The 26526-nt window shown below is 42.4% G+C and overlaps 2 protein-coding genes and 1 long non-coding RNA gene across 5 annotated transcripts in view; 2 read left to right on the top strand and 1 right to left on the bottom strand.

The window, feature by feature from the left end:
* Nucleotides 1–6909: 6909 nt before the first annotated feature.
* NAPEPLD (N-acyl phosphatidylethanolamine phospholipase D) lies at nucleotides 6910–25900 on the top strand. 3 transcript variants are annotated; one of them, XM_083464084.1, is made up of 5 exons: nucleotides 6910–7156; nucleotides 16486–16786; nucleotides 20051–20697; nucleotides 22204–22318; nucleotides 25336–25900. In XM_083464084.1, exons 1-5 carry the CDS (start codon nucleotides 6945–6947, stop codon nucleotides 25462–25464), a joined length of 1404 nt encoding a protein of 467 aa, XP_083320210.1. In that variant the 5' UTR covers nucleotides 6910–6944; the 3' UTR covers nucleotides 25465–25900. The 3 variants fall into 3 exon arrangements, with proteins under 3 accessions (XP_083320210.1, XP_083320212.1, XP_083320211.1); XM_083464086.1 differs by lacking the exon at nucleotides 6910–7156 and adding an exon at nucleotides 8125–8256; XM_083464085.1 differs by lacking the exon at nucleotides 6910–7156 and adding an exon at nucleotides 13807–13960.
* The window catches only part of LOC310688052 (uncharacterized protein), a 37203-nt gene continuing 24643 nt past the window's right edge, over nucleotides 13967–26526 (top strand). Inside the window, exon 1 of the mRNA XM_083464127.1 lies at nucleotides 13967–14232. The gene's annotated coding sequence lies outside the window, so the exon portion shown is untranslated. The remainder of the gene's footprint in view (nucleotides 14233–26526) is intronic.
* On the bottom strand, nucleotides 17617–20041 carry LOC310688054. The gene is made up of 2 exons (XR_014516747.1): nucleotides 19357–20041; nucleotides 17617–17782 (listed from the first exon to the last, which is right to left on the bottom strand). It is a non-coding gene; the product is annotated as an uncharacterized lncRNA (long non-coding RNA).

Here is a 26526-nt window from a genome sequence, read left to right on the forward strand (position 1 = left end):
TTCAGTCTGGCTTGGTCTACAGCAGACGCCTACATTAAGGTCACTGTTGTTTCTGTGGCTGAGACGCACTTCTAAATCAGCACACCACTATTGTATTTGCTGTCATTGCCATTTATCAGTGTGCTTATTTTAACTGGAAGGGCATGCCATTTTTATCTTTTAAAAATATCAATATAATTTTAATCTATTTTAAATCAGGGATGGGGAACTTGTGGCCTTCTAGATGTTGTTGGCAAACTCCCATCACTCTCAAGTCACCATGGCCACAGATTCTCCATCTACATTTTAAAGTATATTAATATTCTGTTGGATTTTTTTAAAGTTAAAAATGGCATGCTCAGGTGAGTTGATTCTTTAACACCCACTAGTGTGGACATATCTTGTGGAATTAGATGCCATAAGATATGATGGTGGTACTAGCTTAGGCGACTTTAAAAGGGGATTAGATAAAGGTTTGGATTTGGTTACCTACTGTGAGAAATAGGATGCTGGACTCTTTATGTTCTTAGGGATAAACATTCACAAACTAGAGTCCTGAGCTCACTTCATCAGATTACTGAATATTGTTCTAAGATGGTATTTGTGGGTGTGTGACATACAGTTGCAGAGGAAAACATTGTAAACCAAGGGCTAAAAATCCAACAATATTTAGATTGTTCATAATTTGGAGTTATCTTGAAGCTTTTATTCTGCTTTATTTATACACAGAGTAAACTTGTAATTAACTCTGCTTCTAAATTGCTGTGTCCAAAAGACTTGTCCACTTGGAGGTATTAGCTGTTATGCCTCAGAATGAGAAAAGAGCCCTTCATTATTCTCTGGCAATTTTCCTCACCTTCATCTTTTAAACATATCTGAAGCAGAGGCAAATTAAGGATTTGTAATCTTAAGTGTTTCTGCCTCGCAGTGCCTGTGTCTGTAGGTAGCTGCTTCATTGAACTTTAAGTCCTGCTTTTAGGCAATGTCTAGATTTAATTTGCTGAAGCTAAGCAATTTTCTACTGAGACTAATGGTGCCATTTTTCTGGATGGAATCTACCCATTTGAAGTGCTACACAAATGTTGTGCTTGCACAACCCCTTCAGGGATAAACTGACAAATTACTGAACTATATATTCTGATAATTAATGACTATTCTGAGTAATTGAATTAAAGTAACACTCATATAGTGTAAACCATTGTATTCACAATTTAGACATTTATTGCCAAAGTATTTTATGTAAATTCAATAGGTGAGATTGTACAATATCTTACATTTTATGGAAACTGTTTGGCAAAGTTACATCTATTGAACAGCTGCTCATTATCATCTCCTGAATTTCATTTTATTATCTGTGCCTTGTTTCCCAACCAATTAAACAGCACACAGTTTTTCTTTCCCATGGCTGATTAATGGAAAGTAACTACATAAAGCCTTCAGGCCACTGACATTGATTCTTTGTTCTTGTGAGTTGTAAGGAGTTTTTTTCTCTAAGGAATGAGGAGGGAAGATTGCTGTCTCAAGCTGTAATGTCAGGGCTCTTCATTAACCGGGTGCTTATTTTGAGGACAATTGTTAGCATTTTCACAGCCCCTAAAAGAAAATATTACCTCCTCATCCTGTTTTCCCTCATAATTCTTAGCAAACTGCATCATCAACTCAGTAATTTTAAAGCACCAGTAAAAGGGATGCCATTGCCTGCTTTTAATGGATTAATTTCACCTCTAATACTGTTGTGGTCATCACAGGAGCTCATGGAGTTTTTTAAATTATAAGTTAATTTAGATGACACATTGCCATTCTAGTGACCAGGTGCTTAGCATATTGAGTATGCTGGTTTATAAATGTAATACAGTGGTACCTCGGGTTAAGTACTTAATTCGTTCCGGAGGTCTGTACTTAACATGAAACTGTTCTTAACCTGAAGCACCACTTTAGCTAATGGGGCCTCCCGCTGCCGTCGCGCCGCCAGAGCATGATTTCTGTTCTCATCCTGAAGCAAAGTTCTTAACCTGAAGCACTATTTCTGGGTTAGCGGAGTCTGTAACCTGAAGCATCTGTAACCTGAAGCATCTGTAACCCGAGGTACCACTGTATTGGCATTACATGTTTACGTATGTACTCAATGGCTTCTCCTCAAACTGATTTTGCAGTAGGAAGATAAAGCAAGCTTACTTAGGTGGTTTCTGGAAAAGTGCAACAAAATGTCATAGGAAATGATGCCTCTCTCAGACAATGCTCAAGCCTTTGAAAAACTATTGTCTGCATCCAGCCTTGCAACTGTGTTCTTTCTTTTATCTATATTGCTGCAGCCTATTTCTGCCCTGCTATAATTTCCCCTGTATGCCTTGGCTGCGTTTCATAGAGTCCTTCCATACTCCCATATTTCATTGTAACTGCCACCATTTTTCTTCTTTATAGTGTTCCTCTGCAGAGCTCTAGTATTGCTGCCTGCTTTCTCATTCTCATCGAACCAGAAAACCATGTAAAAGTGATCTACAGAAAGAATAATACAGTAATGTTAATTGTTAAATTAATGTTCTTTTCCCCCCTACTGAGTTATCTCAAAACAGTGTTGATTTAGGTTACATTTTTAAAATATAAAAAAATATATATTAAAAAATGAAGTATATACACCAAGTATCCTGATTAATCTTAGAAAAATGAAGCATTACTTAATTCTGGCTAGCTCAGATTGGAATGTCTCAATGTACTCTTTCCCAGGCCCTAGGATGGGTGGGAGGTGGTACACAAGAGAAGTTTACAAAATTGTATTTGTGGAATAATAAATTGTTTTAAAGTTTATACACTTTAAAATTGTGAAATGTAACCTGTTCAAAAGTCGTTTTTCTGTTACTTTTGAGTTTTCTGTCTTTTATTTAATGTCTTAATACAAACTGAAGCAAAAGAGCACAAATATATTCCTGGGCTAACTCGATTGTAATCAATTGAAAGGCACCAAGGATAAATTGTGCCCAAGTGGCTCAATAAATTGCCCAAGGTGCCCAGCATGTCAGTAGCTCAGAGGGGATTAGAAGAGAGAGACCCTCCTGACTTCCCTTTTCTTGGTCACACTCTTGGTTACAGAAAAGAAAAAATCAGGAGAATGTCCAGGAGACACCATGTTTTCTTACCAAATGTACAACTTTTGGTATTATTTTCTAGGAATCTGTCACTATTAATGTTAAACACAAGTAGTGATTAACCATACATGACTGTTATTTTTCATTTAGCTGTATTCTGTTTTTGCTATAGCAAAAGAAAACCTCATTTGTTTAAAAACAAAACACAGAATGCAGACATGAAGAACGTTTCAAATAAATTATCCATTGGATTAGTGGGAGTATAAATACAGATAAGCATTTTATTTTTTCTAAAATAAATTTAGGATTAATTAAATACATGCAAGTGAAACAGGTTAGTTCTCATTATCACTACCTTCAATAAGGTTTCCTGATGGCATATGATTAATACTGCATAATTTAAAAAGCGTCATTATTTTAACCATCTACATAGATATATTTGGATCTCAACCGTTTATCTCCTCCTTATTCTTTGTTATATCTATTGATGCACTCTGTCTTGTTTCCCCCCAAATGTAAATCCCTCTAAATGTTTCAGTTAAAAAGAATAAAAACACCCTTGGGAATTTGTAAAATCTGCATATCAACATGGTGATAATTTTACTGATTACTGTGTTTCTAGTCTTCAAATGTTAAAGTTTATATATTCATCAATAGCAGAGATTTAATTGCAGTTCTACCATGTCACCCCCAAACTCTAGACAGCTGGCACTGTGTACTGAACATGTTGATTATGTTTAATTCATGCAGTTAATGAGTGCCACATACTCCCTTGCAGTTAAGCAGTTGCAGAAACCTAGAGTAGAACGTTGAAGCTGAAACTAGAACTCTCAAATGGCTATTTTAGATTTGAAGGATTTCAGTGTGCTGAAGTTTATATTTTATGATGTCTGGAATAAGGAATGTTTTATGTGTCAGGTGGTTCAAGAAATAAGGAGTGAATAATCTGTGATATATGATTATATTGTGCCATATAGTTACTTGTAAACTCAGGGGTGGTTCCACTTAGCCTCTTGGGCTTGCCGATCGGAAGGTTGGCGGTTTGAATCCACATTGAATCCACAGAGCTCCCATTGCTCTGTCCCAGCTTCTGCCAACCTAGCAGTTTGAAAGCACACCAGTGCAAGTAGATAAATAGGTATTGCTGCGGCAGGAAGGTAAACAGCATTTCTGTGCGCTCTGGCTTCCATCACAGTGTTCTGTTGTGACAGAAGTGGTTTAGTCATGCTGGCCACATGACCTGGAAAGCTGTCTGTGGACAAATGCTGGCTCCCTTGGCCTGAAAGCGAGATGAGCGCTGCACCCCATATTCGCCTTTGACTGGACTTGACCATCCAGGGGTCCTTTACCTTTTTACCTTGGGAACTACTTAAGAACTTTTATTTCAAGTAAGCAATATTAGATAGATAGATAGATAGATAGATAGATAGATAGATAGATAGATAGATAGGTCTTACCATGCAGATTGCACACTGTTTCAGCAGATGGCAATATAGTTGTGCATAATTGACACCACTTCAAGATACAGTCCAGTTTCAGGTTGTTTTGACACACAATCACAAATATTTTAAAAGTGACTTTTGCTGCAGGGTCCCCAAAACTTAAAGTCACCATGTACCACATAATGAGATCTTCATGGGCCAGTATGAACCAATACAGGCAAGGCTGGCTTTGCCTATAGCCACAGCATTGAGTAAAAATGGGTGTAGACTTTGAGGTTACTTCCAGAAAACCTGTTTATTTTTATCCTGATTTGTTTTCAGTGAGATTAATGATGTTGATTATTTAATGAGCATTCACTCCAATTTCTCTGCAGTGAAGCTAGATAATGTTGCATCAAAACAAGTGTTATCCCCTGCATTTTCCTGTCACTTTCCTTATTACAAAAAGTCTGGTCTTTTGAGGGAATATGACCTCCCAATCAACTTTAAATACACAACCTGAATTTGATGGTAGTTGATTGAGCCATACCTGAAAACAGCAACAGCCTAGAAGCACCCAAAGTTTATGAACTATCATTTTGGCAGGAATCATGTGCCATTAGTACTTTCATAATAGGCAAAAAAGGGGGGGCAAAAATTCCCCCCCTATCTTTTAGCAGGGACAAAGTTCTTTCAGTGGTCATGGACTTTTACACATAAAAGTTACTCACTTAATAACTAATATCATATGATGCCTTGCATGAGTAAATGAGATTTCATAGATGAAACAACAGAGATAAAAGCATTGCACCACTTGGATTTGAAAACTATGCTTGCATCTATCAAGCTAGTCCACACATTTTGCCTGAAGTCATTGGGGCCCAAGTATGCTGGTGGGACAGAGGAGAACAGGATATACACATACATTTTTCTTGGCCTTGATTGTTTATGGGAGCTTATTGCCATGATTAAAAAAGCGTTTAAATTGTAGATCATGCTTGAGGGTACGTATACAAATGTATTGCCCTATATCAATACGTGGAATTCAGATCTTGTGAGATTTTCTGGAACAAAGAAATGGTGTTAAAACATTCTGAAAAGTGAGCTTCTGGACCCCAGATGGAGAGAAAGATTATATTGGAAACTCAAGGATTTGCAGTGTGAGAGATGGATAGATCCCTGTGTGAATAATTACATCACACTGTCATTTAGTGCTTTCTGCTGTTATTTTCTATGGACAGGTAGAACAAGCCAATACAATATGGTATCTAACCAGCAGCAGGACAGACACATTTTATAATAAAGAGGGACGCTGAGATCCCAGTGACAGTGGGAACCAGTGCTGTTTTACAGGGCTCACAACTGGGAATCATAGACTTGTAGAGTTGGAAGGGGCCACAAGGGTCATCTACTCCAACCCTCTGCAATGAAGGAATCATTTGCCCAACATGGGGCACAAATCCACAACCCTGAGATTAAGAATTTTATGCGCTACCATAAATGGGTGGGACTTCTGGTCCCCAGGGTGCTAAAACAAGAAACAGCAGATAAAGGGAATTTGTCACTTGTGCCTGATTAGCATACAAGACCGAAGGTGGACAAACTGCTCCAGGAGGAGCATTTAGAGATGGGAAGACCTGGGGGAAAACCAGAAAAGTTGTGGGGGAATATTTTCTGTGTTTTTTTCCAGGCCTTCCCATCTCTAAGCATGATGCGTCCCCCAGCAGAGGTGCGGTGTCCACCACACTCAAATTTCCCGCAAGTAGACCTATAGCAGATGTGCAGAGCAAGTGGCACCTGAGTGAATATGGCCGGGCACTTCCACGTGGCAGGTCCTTCCTCTGCCCCGGGTGCCACCCCGCAGTGGCGTAGCGTGGGGGGTGCAGGGGGGGCCGGCCGCACCGGGCGCAACATCTGGGGGTTAGGGGGTGCAAATCCACGGGTTAGGGGTGCAAATCCACGGGTTAGGGGTGCAAATCCACGGGTTAGGGGGCGCAAATCCACGGGTTAGGGGATCAAATCCACGGGTTAGGGGATCAAATCCACGGGTTAGGGGTGCAAATCCACGGGTTAGGGGGCACAAATCCACGGGTTAGGGGGCACAAATCCACGGATTAGGGGGCACAAATCCATGGGTTAGGGGGCGCAAATCCACGGGTTAGGGGGCACAAATCCACGGGTTAGGGGGCGCAAATCCACGGGTTAGGGGGCGCAAATTACTTGCCTTGCCCCGGGTGCTGACAACCCACGCTACGCCACTGCACCCCGCGCCCCCTTCGTGCCCCAGTCCTGCGGGGAAGGCCTTCACAACCAAGCGTGGACCAGTTTGCGGACTGGAGCTGGAGGAGGGAAAGCTGAGGCGGGAGCTGTTCCTCTCCGGCGAGGGAGAGGGCGGTCGCGAGCTCGGGTGGGCCGGGAAGCCGGGCCCGGGGAAGGCGCTGCTACTGCTGCTGGGCGTCCCATGGTGAGGCGCAGGGCGCTGTGGAGCTCCGGCCTCGCGCTCTTTTCCCCCTCGGCGCCCGGCAGCGGGCGGCGGGCAGCGGCCAAGGAGCGCCGGCAGCCTCGCGGCCTTTGGGGCCAGCAGCAGCAGCAGGAACCGGGCAGAAAGCGCGGCGGCAGCAGCAGCAGCAGCCCCGCCATGGACGACGAGGAGGAAGAAACGCCTCAGGGGAGGTGAGGAGGAGCCGCAGCAGGACGCGCCGCTTCCCGGGTGGATTTATTCACATTTCTAAGGCTGGGGGGGGTGGGATCCGCAGCCCGCTTCGCTTGCGCCGAAAAGCCACATGAAACGTATTTCTTTCCTTTCCTTTCGCATGCGAGAAGCAGCCGCCCCCCCGGCGGCGGCGCCCCTCCTTCTCCCGCAGTGGGCATGCAGCTCCGCCGGCTGCTAGAATAACTCGGGGTTTTGCGAAGGCGATTTCGCGCCGCGATTTTGGAGCCCCCCGAACGGGCATCGTGGTCTCAGGCTGCAATACCTAAGGGCAAACCCTGTGCCCCCTGCTTCCGAGTAGACGCATATAGGGCTGTGCAGGAGTTGTTGCCTTCTGTGGGACTTCCTTCTGGGGAAGCTTGTCGATCAGGTGGGTCTGGCCGCGGGTGCAATTTGCTGGAGTCCCGTTGGAGTCCCTGATCCAGCATCCTTTACGAAATATGTCACTTGTGAATGTGGATCATGTGGAATAGAACCTGGAAGTGAGATGATTTTAAATTAAGCTTCCCATGCATTGGGGCTCTTTTCCCACAACTGAAAAAGGGCATTTAAGCAGCTTGTGCATTTGTGCAACATCTGGATGTTCATGCGGGCTAGCTAGACTGGAGAGAGAAATGAAATGTATGCTCATTCTTTCTTTCAAATGAAAGATATGTTGTGTGGAAGTGCCCGCAGGTTTTCCATTTAAACGATAGTCTCAAAAACTCAGAGCTACTTTTTATGAGAATTGCAAACGGTAGATGTGCAAAAACTGAATTATGCACCACTTGTGCAAATGGGCTAAATTGATATTCTTGTCTTTACTGGGTTGTGGGTGGGGCTGCTGCTGATGCCCATGATTTACGTGTGTCTTGTCACTTCCCAGCCATCTGTTGTAGTATCAAGCCCTTGCTGAAGTTCTTTGGACATACTGTGCAATCAAATGACTAACACGTTGCCTGAGTGAGGGCCTCCCACACTGTCAGTTTAAATAGAATGCAGTTGAGGTACATGGCAAATCATCATGTAACTTGCTATCACATTGGAAGGCGGTTTGCAGATGACACCTTTGCTTTACAAGCAGGTATAGCAATCTTTGTGTTTTAGAAATAGCAAAATAGTTAAACCTTTGTCTCCCTTTAATTCAGCATTTATGGATCTCTGTTATTTGCATTTACCAGGGATGAATTAAGAGATTACTGCTGCAATCTGTGAAAATCAGGTGACTGCAAATCGTTAGTGTTTTTTAGAATTGGAAGACGGTGTACTGAAGACAGTTGCTAAAGTCTCTCTCTTTGCCATCTGGGGCTTACCTAATTTGAGCTGTGTGCCTCATCATGTCTTGGGCCTCTTTAAGGGCCACGTCAGGGCTTGTAATATTTTACAATTCACTTGTTCATTTTGCAGATTTCTATGAATGGGCAACCACTTTGAGGGATTCTTGTAAGGGCTACAAAGAAAATAGATTATGCCCAATTGAGATATTAGCATACATTGTGTCCAGCCCCGTCTTCCCCTGGGAAGATCTGTCTCATTTTTAGCTGGTGAATCAGACTGGACTGATGAATGAAAGCCAGGCAGATCAATTCAGTTGCTATACTCCTAGCCTTCTCCCTCATTGACATGGAAATGTGCTGCAGCAGTCTTCAAAAAGCATGTTATATAATCCCTCTCTTCCAAATTTGTATGCCTTGCAGCACTGATTTCTTATTTAACGTTTGCACATAAAAACAATATCCTGTGGATTGATATTTGTTGTAGGTGCAGATCTTCAGTAGGGATCAGCCTAAAATAATCTGGAGTATTTAAAAATGAACTGTGTTCTGCAGAAATATGTTTCAATGTCTGGCAACTGGCCCTATTATTTAATGTGTCTTGGGTTGCATATGCTGGACAGCTTGCTAGCAATCGCTCTTAAATAGTATCAGTAAACACTGGTGTAAAAAAGTAGTATGTTGTTTAATGTGAGTCTGATTTGTTTCTGTTCTTTGTATGCTGGGCAAATAAATACAAAGGAATATATAAAAAAATTAAAAAATTGTCCAGTAGCACCTTAGAGACCAACTAAGTTTGTTCTTGGTATAAGCTTTCGTGTGCATGCACACTTCTTCAGATACACTGAAACAGAAGTCACAAGACCCTTATATATAGTGGGAGGGTGGGGTGGGGTTTTTCTCAGAAGGGTAGTAGAAGATGGGTGATTGACTCAATGGGTATGGCTTTGCATTTAGACCCCACTTTGCAGGGTGTTCTCCATTCTGTTTACTTTAGTTGCTGCATTTTGTTTCTAAAGGAAATTTGCCCTATGAGCTCACTTGGCACGCTTAGCCATGTTTCCTCCTACATGCGAAGAACAACAATCTAGATGATCACAGGCTGTGTTTTGTTATTGGTTGCACCAATCCATTGGGAATGGCTGTTTGGATGTGGAAGATCTTCCATCACTATTCATGATTGAACTTGTTAGCCTTTGGAGTTCCTTCTGTCCTCTTGGGATTGATGTTTCTTTCGATTGTGGGTGCATGAGTTTCTACAGAGAGCATGATGCTCCTGTAAATGAGTTTCAGTACAGTATTACCTTGGCCGGGCAATCAAAGCCTCAGCTTCTGTTGTTGAATTTCCCTCCTAGCATTCTCTGCCTTTGCTTATTTCAAGCCTGTCATATCGTACATGTACACTCTGTGCCCTGCTTCTATTTTGACATCTCCCCCTCCCCGCCCCTCTCCATCTTTCATACCTGCCGTTGACTGTATAAAACCTTCTCACTGCACATGCTTTAAAGATGATAGAGCACCGTGACAGTTTGCCCCAAAATAGATGAGCAATGGCAGGGCCGGCCCACCCATGAGACATGGGGAGGAGACAAACCTCAAGTAGCAGGATCCACAGGGACACACATCATTTCGCGACACAGTAATTCAGGTTACTAGCAAACTGGAGGTGGAACTAACCCCCTTCCAGCCCCAGGAGAAGCACACACTTGCACACTACAGACGACACACCAATGTGTCGCAACACAGAGTTTGGAAAGCTCTACTCTAGGGTTGCCTGGGCTCTCTACTGCCCAGTGTGATTCAGAGTGCCCGACCCCCCATGGCCTTTGATTCCCACTACAACCATTGGGTAAGGTTGATTTGACACTCCACCGCTGCCCCCACTCCTGGTGTAGAGCTTCATTATGCTTTTCCCCCTGGAGAGGTAAAGGCAGTGCCACTTTCTGGTTCAGTGATCAGTGACCCTGATCAGTGGTAATGCAAACTGCCCGTCCCTCCCGGTGCTGCCCTGTGGATTGTAGGCAGGGATTCTTGCTCGCTTGCCTGTGTAAGCTGAACTCTGAATTTCATCCATCCATGGCTAGGATCTCCCCCCAGTGTGTATGTTCATGAGAGATGGACTTGACAGGTCCCATGCAAAATGGCACAACAATGGGTTTGAGGGACAGTGGACTGGCCCCCTGCTGAAAAAGTTTGCTGACCCCTCTATTAAAAGGTTCCTTGACCTATGTGATTCTACAGTAGATCAGGCATAGGCAAACTCGGCCCTCCAGATGTTTTGGGACTACAACTCCCATCACCCCTGGCTAACAGGACCAGTGGTCGGGGATGATGGGAGCTGTAGTCCCAAAACATCTGGAGGGCCGAGTTTGCCTATGCCTGCAGTAGATTCTCAGGCCGTGTTTCTATATCTGTCTGTCTGTCTGTCTATCTATCTTTTTATTAAATTTGTTTTACCATTTAAAATACTCATTTTACATCCTTAAGATATCGGTGACTTCCCTTCTCTTTCCATGGTTCATTTTACATTTCATAAATCACTGCATATTTCAGTATTCCATTATTGCATCCATCAAAACTTATTTACACTGCTGATTTTATCTTAATGCTGACAGAGTTTTCAGCTGTACACAATTATTTCCCATATATTTGATAAACGTTTCCCAATCTTCTTTAAACATATGTTCTTCTCAGGCCGTGTTTCATTCCAAATGCCTTGAACCTTCTGTTGAGCTTCACAGTATTGTTTTTTTAAAAGCATCATCCATAATTGCAACGTATTTTCCACTTGATGCCTAAAGCAATCTCATCACTAAAAAGCAACAAAATGAAGAGGATGGGGAAGAAAATGCATTATGCCTGTCAGAGCCTAAGTGGTTAAAGTTGCTGAAGACATTTCCTTCACAGAGTCTATTTTAGACCTCTCACATTAGTTTGAAACAAAAGCAAGCAATGCCGTCTTTTGCTTCTGAGGATTCTCTTGCTAGCCGGGGTCTCAAGGTGACTTGTTTTGTGTATTAAAAAAGAAGAGAAGCTGCTGAGTGCTGGTTTTTCAGTCACGCTTGCTGGCAGAGCTTTTTCCATTTTGGCCCATTGGGGAAGCACTGAGAGTAACAATTCAGAATATAAACTTGACCTTCTCCAACTGTGGCATGTTCCCACTGTGCTTCATGCCCTACGAAGCTTCTGGAAGGGCATCAAAGAAATTGCAGGGCAGTTTCTGTGATTATAAAAATGGCAGAATCCTGCTTTTTAAATTGCAAGTTGCTGCTGTGACCTGCTGTTCCCCCTTCAGGTATTAATTGAAAAATGAAAATATTCCTAAAAGAAACATCTGGAACAACTCGAAGACTATGGTCCTGCAGCTGCTGGCATTTTAGTGGGATTTCAGTGTGCAGAACTGAGTGCATGGTTGCCGTTTAGGCATTGTACAATTCGAAGTTTAACACTACTGTTAATCTGTCTCTGAGTTGCATAAACTTTTGCTTTCAATCTCATTTTGAAAGGGGGCTATTCTCCAAAATGAAAGCATTAGAAACAGGAGGAGGGAGAATATTTGGAAATGTTGCATTGACTCTCAAATGAAAGTGATTACGATATTTATTATTTTAATTGAAGGCCTATAGGAAGATCTCTTTTTCAGCTTCGTGTGTCATATATTTATACAAAATAAAAAAATTCCTTCCAGTAGCACCTTAAAGACCAACTAAGTTGTTCTTGGCATGAGCTTTCGTGTGCATGCACACTTCTTCAGATACACTGAAACAGAAGTTGCCAGATCCTCAGATATCTCAGCTATCTGCCAATCACCCATTCCCACCACCCTTCTGAGTAATACCCCTCCCCACCTTCTCACTATATAGAAGGATCTGGCAACTTCTGTTTCAGTGTATCTGAAGAAGTGTGCATGCACACGAAAGCTCATACCAAGAACAACTTAGTTGGTCTTTAAGGTGCTACTGGAAGGAATTTTTTTATTTTGACTATGGCAGACCAACACGGCTACCTATCTGTAACTACATATATTTATACATTTATGGTAGCTGATATTATACCTCTGTTCACTGAGTCTCAGTGAAAAGAAAGCTGTACTGTGTTAAGTTCTTCACAGTCCAAAGGTACCTGCATTCCTTTCACACACATACTATGTGGGTTATCAGTCATATTTACCATTAGCCAACACGCACCCTTAGACCACACACACCTAGGGTGTAACAGGAAGCAGGGTGGTTGCTTTTTCTCAGGTATCAGGTTGCAATACTTGCTTTTCATAAGAGATGCAAAATATATTGCTGCCTCTGGAGGAGACTGAAAATATAGTTAGTGTCAGTTTGCCACCTCAGGGTGGGGGGCAATCTCATGTTGAGAGAATAAACGGTCTACTTGTCAGGGTCTTGGTGTGCATGTAGGGAGATCAAGTACCATTGTATTTACAGAACAGAAAAAACTTTGGGATGTGTAGACCTTGGGCTGCTGACCTTTACACTGGCATTCATAAATTGCCATACTCCTCACTTAGCATAGCCCTTTGGCTTTTGCATCTTTTCGTGCTGCTGTTCAGCAGGTAGCAAAATAGAAAAGCCTCTGTCTTTCGTAAATGGTGGTATATTCCTTTTTCTTGTCTATTTCCCTACGTAGAAGTTATATACCGGTAGCAGATGGAACTCTTTAAATTATATCTTCCATTCCCTTCATCCTTCAGAGGACTCATCAGAGCAATCTTTTATCCATGAATTCAGACTGCTGCAGTGGCAGGCCTAGTTTATATGGAGCACTAGGCAAAAGTATAAAACTGGTCCTACTGGATGAAAAGATGGGGTGTACACTGCTAAGCCCCACCTTCTCTCACACATGCTCCCGTATGCGCATGGCCAAGCCGTCCCATTTTCATGGAGTATTAAAACCTGTTTTAAAACTATGCACTTGCAAAATAACAACTATGGAGCCCTGAGGCAGGCATCTGTGTCTGAGGCCATGACATGCCTTGTCTCGGCATCCCAAAAAACCGGAATGAATTGTAGTGTAATGATTTCATGCCATGGGTTGTTTAAAGAAATACATGTTAAGAGCCAAAGGGAATATATAAGCTGGAAGAGACCTTTATAGCTACAAGAAAAACTTGAAAGAATGGTCTACATTTCAGATGTGCTGATGTACTATTAAATGTTAAGGAAAATATGTTTCTTTTGAGCAGAATACCGACTAATGCCTTACAAGTCTCAGCAAAGCTGCAGAATAACTACATATGGAGCCACGTGGCTGTAGCCCTCTCCTCACCTGAGCTGTCACCTCCCCATGACATCACAATTTCACTTCCCAGCAAAAGGCTGCCCCTACAGCAGCAGGAAATCTTGAGCAGGTGGTGAGGGAAGGCTCAAAATACTAAAGTGTATTACTTCTTAACATTGATTCTTCACTTCTTTTATTTCTGCTTAAATTTTGCACCAACACAGTCTTAAGGTTAATAGCAAAATGATCGTGAATTATGACAAATCCAGTTATTCACCCAAGCTGGTAAGTACTGTACTGTATGAGAGGAATCATAGCTGTTAACTGAACTCTAGTTTAGATGGTGCTCAGTGGTGGAACCAAATTTCTTAAATCAGCAGTGCAGTGCTAAACATATCTCACTGAGTTGAGTGGGGCTTCCGAACTGGGTACAGTGGTACCTCGGGTTACATACGCTTCAGGTGACATACGCTTCATGTTAGACTCCGCTAACCCAGAAATATTACCTTGGGTTAAGAACTTTGCTTCAGGATGAGAACAGAAATCGTGCTCCGGCGGTGCAGCGGCAGCGGGAGGCCTCATTAGCTAAAGTGGTGCTTCAGGTTAAGAACAGTTTCAGGTTAAGAACGGACCTCCAGAACGAATTAAGTACTTAACCCGAGGTAACACTGTATAGGATTGCAGTCTAAGAATACATGCCTTACCTTACTGACATCAAAGGATGCACATTCTTTGATATAAAAAAAACTGAATCTGTGTCAGTAGACTAGACTGCAAATTACGCTGGACGTGATTTGTGTTCAAGCTGCCCTAGTACTGGAAAGGTACAGTTAAAGTTTGATTTATCTCTTCATGGAAGGCCTGTTCTCAATCTCTAGAACAGGATGAAAGCTAGTTTATATGTAAGAATTATTCTGGACAGGGATATTTGTAGCAACCCTGGAACTGTAATAGGAACCTTGAAAGTATAATGTAGCTGATTAATTTGGTTGAAACCCAGATATTTCACTACTCTCGATTCCCCAACCTTTGTTTTCTCCTGCTCCTCCTTTCACAGCACATTGCATCTCTCACCTGGATACTGCATGAGGTGTTCTCAATTTCTTCTTCTGCGTTTACTCAGTTCTGTGCCATCCTGACGCTGTTTTCCAAAATCCATGCATCTCAGTTCACTGTTTTCTTTTATTTACCCATCCCACTTTCCCCCGCTAGTTTTGAAGTCTTTGTTATCTCTATTTCTCCCCTTAACCAACCTACAACGCAAAGGGTCTTCAGTCCCCAGTTCTTATGACTTAAAAAAGAGAGTTTGATACCTCTGTTCTAATGTACACTTCAGAGCTTAATATACACCTGTCTCTTGACGTCTGATCATTGTTTCAACTATACAGAGCTCTTGGGACCTCACCTGCCCTTTCAGTTGTAAGTAGCCGGATTAGCAACCAATCCACTGTTTGCTGTGATCTTAATAGGGGACCAAAGAGTTCATTTTAATCAAGCATTTCTGACAGAAGTTCAGAGTGCAGCTGGAAAGCACTTACTTACAATCCCCAGTGTTCAAAGTATTTTAAGTCTGGATTTTGAAATCTAAAGTCCGAAATAGTAGGTGCAAATGTAGTGCCCCTGTGTGGTAGGTTTGAGGTCCTTTGCAAACTATAACTATTACTCACTGTCAAGGGAAAAATGATTCATCTTGGTAGGAATAACCTTGTTGTTTCCAGATATCATTGCTGTTTATCATTCCTTGCATCCTCTCCCTAAAGTGTGATGGAAAGTACCCATCAGTTTAACGTACCACATCCACGGGGAAGCTGATTTAGGACATCCTGCTTCTGGTTAATCTCTCTTCCTGTGCTCTCACCTGTGGTTTTCTCCTCCCCACCATCCTAGCCCTGGTCAAGGATCCCTGCTTGTCATAGAATCATAGAGTTGGAAGAGACCACAAGGGCCATCGAGTCCAACCCCCTGGCAAGCAGGAAACACCATCAGAGCACTCCTGACATATGGTTGTCAAGCCTCTGCTTAAAGACCTCCAAAGAAGGAGACTCCACCACACTCCTTGGCAGCAAATTCCACTGTCAAACAGCTCTTACTGTCAGGAAGTTCTTCCTAATGTTTAGGTGGAATCTTCTTTCTTGTAGTTTGGATCCATTGCTCCGTGTCCGCTTCCCTGGAGCAGCAGAAAACAACCTTTCTCCCTCCTCTATGTGACATCCTTTTATATATTTGAACATGGCTATCATATCACCCCTTAACCTCCTCTTCTCCAGGCTAAACATGCCCAGCTCCCTTAGCCGTTCCTCATAAGGCATCGTTTCCAGGCCTTTGACCATTTTGGTTGCCCTCCTCTGGACATGTTCCAGTTTGTCAGTGTCCTTCTTGAACTGTGGTGCCCAGAACTGGACACAGTACTCCAGGTGAGGTCAGGAGTTGTCAGTGCAGATGAAAATGCAAAGTGCTGTTGGATGCAAAGTTATTGCCTGTTTGGTTGATGTGTCTTAGGAATGAACTTGCTAAATCTAACTGCACAGATTGTGAGCTTCAGGAGTGTTAGAATCAGTTTCTGGAAGAAGGACAGACCATCCCCTCCTAACATGTAGGAACTCGAGAGTCTGGTGCTGTGCATATCAAAGAGCAAGATTCTGCCTGAATCGCAAAAATCTTGCCACACCTGCTTGCTAAAACAAGTTCTTTGTGCATTCTTTGTACAGAAAAATGAAAGAGGAGCTGACAGGATTATTCTGGGGACATTGTTTTGGGCATTAAAAATATTTCAGCTAAAAAAAGATAAACTTTTATATATTTCTTTTTAGTTCTTCACCAAAAGATATGGACGAAGAGCAGCCTTTGTCTCCTTGCGATCAGAATCCTAAAGAAGCAGTACGGAAACGGCAAAATTCTAGTCAAGGTTCCCGGGGCAGCGATTCTTCCAGAACATCCAGAAAAAGCTTCAGACTGGATTATAGGTTGGAGGAAGATGTAACAAAATCAAAGAGAGGTAAAGATGGGAGGTTTATCAACCCCTGGCCAACATGGAAACCTCCCTCTTTCCCAAATATTATGAAATGGGCTCTTACGGAAAAGGACAACAGCAAGGTCCCATCTTCAAAGCAGGTAAACATTCTATAGTTCTATTCATCTAGATATGTTTGAAGCACCCTCAATACCACTTCATGTAAATTACTTGTTTACCAGTAAGTCAAAGATTTTTGAAGTATATATTACGTGCAGTGGTGTTGCGTGGGTTGCTGCTGCCCGTGGCGTGGCAAATGTTGCATCCCCCTGGTGGGCTGGGCAGCTGGGGGGCAAGTAAATAGATAATGTGGTAAATAGATAAATAAACTATCTGTGCTTCCAGACTGTTGCTATTTTCAGGTAGGATTCAATCACATACTGGTAAATTTAGGTTGTGCAATTATAGTTGACTGGGATGTCTTGCACAAAAAGCCCACTTCCCCCCAAAAGCAGACTTTTCATAACAGAAAAATTACTGGAAAGTGTGGGATAACACTGCCTTTGTCACGTCACCTAATCAAAGCGTAACTTAAGAGCTCATCAACATTGCACCATAGAGCCCAGATAAAACAAATTCTGTGGCAGCCAAGAGTTGAAGGCAGCCTTGTACATGGATTGCCTGTCTACTAGTAGATCTCTGAGGGATTTGCAGTAGATCAGCAAGGATTCTGACTCAGTTGTTTAACAATAGCAACTAAAAGGCTTTTCTCCTACATTACCCTAGAACTGGGTTTGATTTTTGAGTGACAAGACTGGAAGTAGAGTTCTGGTACTGAAAATGAATTCCTAGCCTTTGTATAAGAAGGCAGAGTTGAGTTGCAGCTTCAATTTTATGCTGGCGGTGCATATGCAGTAATTTTGTGGCAGCGCTGAAAAAGCACAGGATGCGGCATTTGCTGTAAAATTCATTATTCTGAGAGTTTCAGTCGTCTTTTTTTAACACAGCACTTTTCTTGGTTTATATCATTACAGAAGCATTACACATAAGCAAGCATAGCTTTGCAATAACAGACGTTTGCTAAGGTGGATGAACACGTAGTTAGGAGTGGGATTTGAATTCCTGGAGTAGTTACTTGCCCCTTCATTCCAGCAAAACTAGAACGAATAATTCAGAACATTACAGATGGAAGAATAATTTTCAATTTTTGTAGCAGTGTGTACATGCATCCCTTGTGTATCCTCTAAAGCCCTAAACAGTTCAGGCACTGGGTCCCTTTGAGACCTATTCCCATGTGTTCCATTATGATACCTGAGATCTACTGAGAACATGTTTTTAATTAGGCCTTCTCTGTCAGATTCAGATAGCAAGGCTGTGCAATATGACAGTGTCTCCTGCTGTATATTCGCCCAAATTCACGTCTAAAGTCCTTAGCAGATGTCCCTGTTCTTGGCTAACCTTTGGAGACCAGCATCAAATTAGAAAATAATGGTGAAATGTTGTTCTCTGCTACTGCAGAGAGCAGGGCTAGATCTAATAGGTTTAAATTACAGAAGGAAATACTTTGGTTGAATTTGAGAAACTTTTTCATGGTAAGAGGAGTTTGAGAAGTCGGGAGAGGGAGCTCTCCTTTGCTGCAGATCTATAAAGTCTTAAACGGCTCAATACCTCAAGGACCACCTCTCCCCATAAGAACCAACCCAGATCCTGTGATCATCATCAGAGGCCCTTCTTTGTGTGTCTCCTCTGTGAGAGGTCTGGAGGATAAGCAACACAAGAACGGGCCTTTTCTGTGGTGACTCCTCACTTGCGGAATGCTCTCCCCAGGGAGGCTTGCCTGGCACCTTCATTACATATCTTTAGGCACCAGGCAAAAAACATTCCTCCTCTCCCAGGCATTTGGCTAATGAAACAATCTATGCCCTTTTAAACTGGGAGGCGGGGCAGTCTTGTTTCATCATCATCATCATCATCATTTTATTTGTATGCCGCCTTTCCATAGTTAAAACAATTCTCAAGGCGGCCTACAACATGACAAGATTTACATACCGTATTTTTTGCACCATAACACTCACTTTTTTCCTCCTAGAAAGTAAGGGGAAATGTCTGTGCGTGTTATGGAGGGAATGCCTACGGGTGGCATGCCTACGGATTTTCCTCCTCTAAAAACTACGTGCGTGTTATGGTCGGGTGCGTGTTATAGAGCGAAAAATACGGTAATTACCAACATCACAAACGTCATAAACAATAAATAAAACGCATCAAAAAGTACACAACCAAATGGAAAACAATTTCCATATAAATCATAAAATCTAAGACTAAAAATACAGCGTTAATATAAATCACAATTTAAAATGACATACATAAAAAATAAAAGCAATTTTTTAAAAATGGAGTCCTTTCTGCCCAGCAGCAGCAGCTGCACTCCTCCGTGGAGCCTGTTAGGCCCTGCCCCAAGCCAGGTGGAGAGAAGCAGGGCAGGGCCCTATAATAAATATTTTTGTGTATTTATATTGTAAGCCACCCTGTGATCCTTAGATGAAGGGCAGTATACAACAACAATAACAATTTGGAATGCCCTTTGTGTTTGGGAAATGATTTTCATGTTTACTGTTAGTTGCTGGTCATCTCTTTTCTCAATGTTATCTGTCAGTGTTATCTGCAAGCAGAGTTGGACCTTCACCCCCCTATAATACTTCCCTTAACCCAAGCTGCAAGCGAAACTCGTTACCTTGAAATACCAAGGGTGATTCATGCACATAAACAGGGTTCCTTATGTACAACTGGTGCAGATCTGCATCATGCTAATCTGAACTGGCTGGATGTGTCAGATGCAAATGATTCTTGTCATTGTGCACGTTTCTCGTAGGCTGGAAGTCTTGCAAATAGAAACCTAGCAAAGCAGGGAGGAGGCTGGCTGGCACCCTTCCCTCTGCTGTGCTGTTTACATTTACAAAGCCTCCTGTGACTCGTGATGCAGAGCCTATGTGTCACTTCCTTTCTGGCTGCCATTGGCCCAGTTGCTTTGAAGTCACTAAGGGCCTGGTAGACAACTGACGGCTTAGTTGCATTGAGGAAATATTTGATGCTCAAGTCCATGAGCAGCATTGGTCTACACTAAATGATGTTCAAGTGTATTTATACCACAGACTTTAATATCACACCTTGTTGGTGTAGACCAGGCATCCCCAACCCGCGGCCCTCCAGATGTTTTAGCCTACAACTCCCATGATCCCTAGCTAACGGGACCAGTGGTCAGGGAAGATGGGAATTGTAGTCCAAAACATCTGGAGGGCCGAAGGTTGGTGGTGCCTGGTGTAGAGTTAACAAGACTTTCTGCCTCAAGGGTCCAAGATGGACGAAATACTTGCTGCTTGTAAGCTGGGTATGCTTTCTAATTTTGTGTCCTTGTTTTCTTTTGCTAGGAACTTGACAGAGAGCTTCCAGTACTGAAACCTTACTTTGTTCAAAACCCCGAACTAGCTGGAAAAACCGGAGCTGGTATGCGAGTAACATGGCTTGGACATGCTTCTGTAATGGTGGAAATGGATGAACTTACACTTCTTACTGACCCCATCTTCAGCCAGCGGGCCTCTCCGGTGCAATTTGGGGGACCTAAGCGTTTTAGAGGACCTCCGTGTACTGTAGATCAACTCCCCAAAATAGATGCAGTGATGATCAGCCACACTCATTACGACCACTTGGACTACCACTCCGTAATAAATTTAAATAGTCGCTTTGGCAGTGACCTGAGATGGTTTGTGCCCCTGGGTCTTTTAGACTGGATGCAGAAATGTGGCTGTGAGAATGTAATTGAGCTGGACTGGTGGGGAGAAAACTGTGTTCCTGGTCATGACGCAGTTACGTTTGTTTTTACTCCTGCCCAACACTGGTCCAAGAGGACTGCAACAGATGACAACAAAGTTCTCTGGGGAAGCTGGTCTGTCTTGGGGCCCTGGAATAGGTTCTTTTTTGCTGGAGATACTGGCTATTGTGTTGCATTTGAGGAGATAGGGAAGCGATTTGGACCTTTCGATCTTGCAGCTATTCCCATTGGAGCATATGAACCAAGGTACGTAAGCCAATAAACTGGAGCCTGTGACCCAAGATACTGTTTATATACAGCACCAACAATGTGTAAGATGTGCAAAACACAGGCAATGTCATAGCCACATTGGCCTACCATGCCAAATCACTCCTGCTTCATTCCTCCTCTAGTGTGAGCAGTAACAACAAACCACAGATCTTGGCTTATCATGACAGCTGGCTTCCTTCCTTCCTTCCTTCCTTCCTTCCTTCCTTCCTTCCTTCCTCAACCGCAACTGTGAAGCCAAGAACAGTTGACTTCAGATTATGGTTTATGTATTTGGAGAGAAACAAACCATGAGCACTGTTTTGGACATCACAGAGAACCAAGGTTCTTGGTTTGTTACTTGCATGAAGGAAGAAGGGCAGTGGGAGTGATACATGCTGCGGATTTATGTTAAGCCATGGTTTATGGCATACTATGTCATCTGAGGGACACAGGTGGTGCTGTGGGTTAAACCACAGAGCCTAGGACTTGCTGATCAGAAGGTCGGCGGTTCGAATCCCCGCGACGGGGTGAGCTCCCGTTGCTCAGTCCCTGCTCCTGCGAACCTAGCAGTTCGAAAGCACATCAAAGTGCAAGTAGATAAAAAGGTACCGCTCTGGCGGGAGGGTAAACGGCGTTTCCATGCGCTGCTCTGGTTCGCCAGAAGTGGCTTAGTTATGCTGGCCACATGACCCGGAAGCTGTACGCCGGCTCCCTTGGCCAATAAAGCGAGATGAGCACCGCAACCCCAGAGTCGGTCACAACTGGACCTAATGGTCAGGGGTCCCTTTACCTTTACCTTCATCCACAAAAACATACCAGATTGGATCTAAGCTTTGTGAGTTACACTTAGTCCCCATGAAATTGATTAAGACCTTGGACATCTTTCGTCTGAAAGTGTAGGATGACCTGTGGTTGGGGCCCAGGAAAAAGTGTTTACAGTCGTGGCACTCACTGAAGTTTGCCTGGTGCCTGGGAAGAAATTTTTATTCGCTTTGGCTTTTTAAATGATAAATTTAACCACCAGCTCTAACTTGGCTCGTACTGTTTCTCTGTTTCTTACGTATTCTTCTGGTGTTTTAACATGGGCTTAGCCATTCTAAGAAGCTCCAGCTAGATATATAGATTTGGACCTAATGGTCAGGGGTCCCTTTACCTATGTCATCTGAACGGGGCCAATGAAAGCTCACAGTCTTAAAGACAGGCAGGAGGAAAGGCTAGATCTTAATGGGCAAGAGGTAGGTGAAGATTGGCTGCCAGTTTTGCATTACAGGAAAACTAAATGTGGTTGAGATGCCTTGTGGAAGATGGGAAATTAGAATGATTGAGATGCAGCTTAACAGATAAATGAGCAATCCCTTTTAGCAATATGGGAGAAGGGAACAAATTGGGCCAGTAAGAGGAAAAGCTATGCAACAGATTGAGGAGGGCAGTAAAGGAACCTTAACTTGGCCAGTGCATGTCTGTGTAACAGGCAAGGAAAAATGCTCTTCCCCTCTTTGGTAGGTGGTTTATGAAATACCAGCATGTGGACCCCGAAGAAGCAGTAAGGATTCATATTGATGTACAAGCAAAGAAGTCTGTTGGAATTCACTGGGGAACCTTTGCTTTAGCAAATGAGGTAGGTGTGAACTAACCATTTGTGCAGCTGCGGATGTCCATTCAAAATAGTAGCATCTAGAACTGCCTGTTCCAACCTGATAGCAGAAATATCCTTTCTTCTGACTTAAAACAGAAAGTATCATTCACTTACATGCCAGAGTTTTAGTGTATGGGAGAACTGCACATCCTCTGTGTTTTTGTGCAAGCCCTGGAGCTGTGTCCCCTGATTGGAAGGAACATTATCTCAAGAAGAACTGCAGTAGGCAGCATCCTCTGAGGAAAGATAATTCTACTGCATCTCTGTATCAGGTGTGATTAAGTGATCTAATTACATCTGATGCAAAGAGGCAGCAGAATTACCTGCCGTCCGTGGAGACTAATTGGAAGGAGGCAAGGAGAGAATATTGGGCTGTTTCCTCTGCAGGTGTGCAATTTTGAATGGAGATTTAGTTTGAATGGATTTTTGGTATAGGAGCTCCAACTAATTTAACTATATATAAAAAAGAAGTCATGTAGTGTTATAATTTTTTCTTATGGACCATAGCAGTTTTCAAGGTGTTTCAAATGCGTCAAAGAAAATGGCCTCTGATTTTAGTATTATTTTATAGGCTGTCAATTTTAGTTCTGAAGACAGTCAATTCTCTATACAACTAATTGTGTATTGTCAAAGCTAGGTTTCCCCCCTCAGTTTTTAGTTTGACTTAAATTTTGCTTAGTAGTAAGTCTGAATGTCTTACAGATACTCTGAAGCAAACTACTAAAGAAACAACGACAAGGGTGCTTTAAGAGATTGTGTACAGCTTAGTTGCTCTGTCTTTATGTGTAACAAAATCATATCTTATCAGTATGCATAGCATATTATATCAGCATACATATGTGCTAGTACCCCAACGTTCTTTGACATTCTAGCGTAATGAAGAAACTAGCCCCCAGTCACCCAGAGAAACCCAGCTAGATGTGTGGGGTATAAATGATAAAATTATTATTATTATTATTATTATTATTATTATTATTATTATTATTATTATTTACTGGCCAACAACACAGGATGATGTTCTGCAGATGAAGGGGCTGAGCATATGAGACCATAGTTGATTCTTAAAACTGGAATTAGAATCAGAAATCATTAATGTTTATGAAATCCCTGAACTTTCTGGTAGGTGCTTGAGAAGGATTCTGAACCCCACAGATCCCCCACATTTCATGCACTGCTAATTACAGAGATTCAGAATGTTAACTAGTTCTGCTGGAAAATTTATATGTTAAAAAATTAAAAGGAAGGCCGGTAAGGACACTATTTAAACATTTACTGTCAAAAGGTGGAGAGGCATCTCTGTCATACAATTTATGATTAGGCCACTGGACTTTGATAAGTCAGTTGTAGCAGCCCAAGGGTTTTCTAGAATGTAGGCATTGTTTAATCCTCTCTGACACAGTTCTTTTCATTTACAGTGGTGCCTCGCAAGACAAAATTAATTCGTTCCGCGAGTTTTTTCGTCTAGCAAATTTTTCGTCTTGCGAAGCACGGTGTCGGAAATGTTTTGGAAAAGCTTCAAAAATCGCCAAAAACCTCAAAAACGGCTACCACACCGTGTTCTATGAGTTGCTCCTCGAAGTCAAGTTGCAACTGTATTAAGGGTGTTAAGAAAAAGGAAACAAACTTGCAAAAAATGCAAGACGTTTTCGTCTTGCGAAGCAAGCCCATAGGGAAATTCGTCTTGCGAAGCAGCTCAAAAACCGCAAAACCCTTTCGTCTAGCGAGTTTTTCATCTTGCGAGGCATTCGTCTTGCGGGGCACCACTGTACAAGTTTGCAGCAAGTAAACGTATTTTGATATAGTGGTACCTCGGGTTACAGACGCTTCAGGTTACAGACTCTGCTAACCCAGAAATAGTACCTCAGGTTAAGAACTTTGCTTCAGGATGAGAACAGAAATCGCACGGTGGCAGTGCAGCGGCAGCGGGAGGCCCCATTAGCTAAAGTGGTACCTCAGGTTAAGAACGGACCTCCAGAACGATTTAAGTTCTTAACCCAAGGTACCACTGTATGTTCTTTCAAACTGGCGTTTGAGCTATTCTTGAATTTACCATGACTACAGTTCTCAATCTGCGGTTGCTACTCATTAGATAACTAAGAATAATACTTTCCAAATGTGGAAAACTAATAACATATTGTGTTGAGTTAGGCTGTTTCTCTCTAAGGCGTTTCCCTGTCCTGCCTTCAGTCCTTTAACTGGAGACTGAAAGTGGACCTGATGCGGAGCATATTCATCCTAATAATGAGAGCCCTGGCTGGACAAGACTAAAGACCCTTATATGCCTGTGGGCAGGCTCACAAGCAGGGCACGAGCTCTGTAATGCCCTTCTTTTCATGTTTCTCAGTAACTGGTATGCAGAAGCATACTCCTAACTCATCACTGAGCTGTGGCCCTATGGTTTTCTAATATTTTTTCAGAATATCTGCCTTTGTTGAGCACTTCATACTTTCCCATCAACTTAACTGGAAAGATTGTGCTCACAATCCATTGCATGTGGTCATTCACTGGCAAGAACCGAGGTTACAAATTGGTTCTGATGTGTGCAAACATGTGCTCTCATGAACAGTTGTAATATCTAAGAAGTTTAATCATGGAAAACATAGCTTCTGTAAGCAGTGTGCAGTCCCAGAGTGCTCTGTCTGGACAAGTTACCACAGCTGCACAGAGCACTTGATTCATCCTGAAATAGCAGGATCAGTTCAGTAACACTTGTTGCCACAAATACAAGGTATGCTTTAAGGGGGTAACCCCATTCAGAGCTTAACAAGCACTTCAGCAGGAAAAGGAAAAGTCTTATTGGATTTCAGTGGAGCCAGAATTCCCCTTAAATTTGCAAGACTAAAGTATGTTCTTTCAAACTGGTGTTTAAGCTATTCTTGAATTTACCATGACCACAGTTCTCAATCTGCAGTTGATACTTATTAGATAACTAAGAATAATACTTATGAAGGTTTTTCACAACAGGCTTATCCAGTCCTGACTGCTTGTTTTCTCCACAGTATTACTTGGATCCTCCTGCTAAACTGATGGAAGCTCTAGACAGATACGGACTGAAAACTGAAGATTTCTTTGTCTTAAAGCATGGTGAATCACGAGACTTAAATATTAACGAGGATGGATTTGAATAAAAATGGGGGGGGGGGAATCGATTTCTTGTTAATTGTATCTGGGGGTGGGGGAAGCAATTAAGGTTGATACCTTTTTGTAAAATTTTGAACAGGATTTTTAAGATTTCAGGAGTTTGCATACCAGCCTTATAAAATTGCAAGTTTTTAATAAATGAATGAAATAGCACTTGATAGCATTAACTTAGCTGCACATGCCATGTACATAAGGAGTTAATTGCATTGCCTGTGAAGTCATTTCACCTCTTTAAAACCAGTGCAGGTCACCTGCTAGAGATTAACTAGGCCACAATCCATAAGACCCAAGAGGACCTGTGAACTCAAGGCTTTCTTGACATAGCAACCCTCCCTCCCTCACTGAACTGCTAAGTGCTTTAACCTTCCCTTTTTAAAAATCGGATTTCTGGTTTACAAAGTGGGGGATTACACTGAAAAACAAGGCCTACATACACATGAAGATTTGGAGCACAGAGAGTGTAACCTTCTGTTAGATAAAGTGTTTATGTATAGAAATTGGTTTCTGCATGCATTTGACTGCAATCTGTTATAGTAAAATCTCCCATTGGCAATGGCCTTCAGGCCAGGGGCTCATATGCACACTAGTTTACCATATGCATTGATGTGCTTGTGGGACCCCTTCCTGCCTTGGAGTGTGGTGGGAAGAGCATAGTTAAGGCACTCCATCATTTCCACCAATGATCTGATCAACAGGCATTGGGTGGAATTAGAAAACTGCAGATAGGTTTTCCTGAAAATGATGGTATGTGTGCATTCATATACCTGGAAGGTCTTGCTGAAATACCATTAATTTTTGGCAGGTGATTAGGATCAAAACCTTCATTTGCATACATCCCACCATCCTGTGAAACAGACACACTTTCTAATCTTTAGCATCCTTACTCAGATGCCAAGCCTGCAGTGATAGAACCAGTATGCATGTTTCAGATTGCATATTTTAAAGCAGAATCTACTCAGAATCAAGTCCTATTTAATTCAATGGGACTTCCTTCCTGTCCTTCCTTCCTTCCTGTCTACTCAGAATCAAGTCCTATTTAATTCAATGGG

This window comes from Podarcis liolepis (assembly GCF_965112155.1).
Source record: "Podarcis liolepis genome assembly, chromosome: 10".
Lineage (NCBI taxonomy): Eukaryota > Metazoa > Chordata > Lepidosauria > Squamata > Lacertidae > Podarcis > Podarcis liolepis.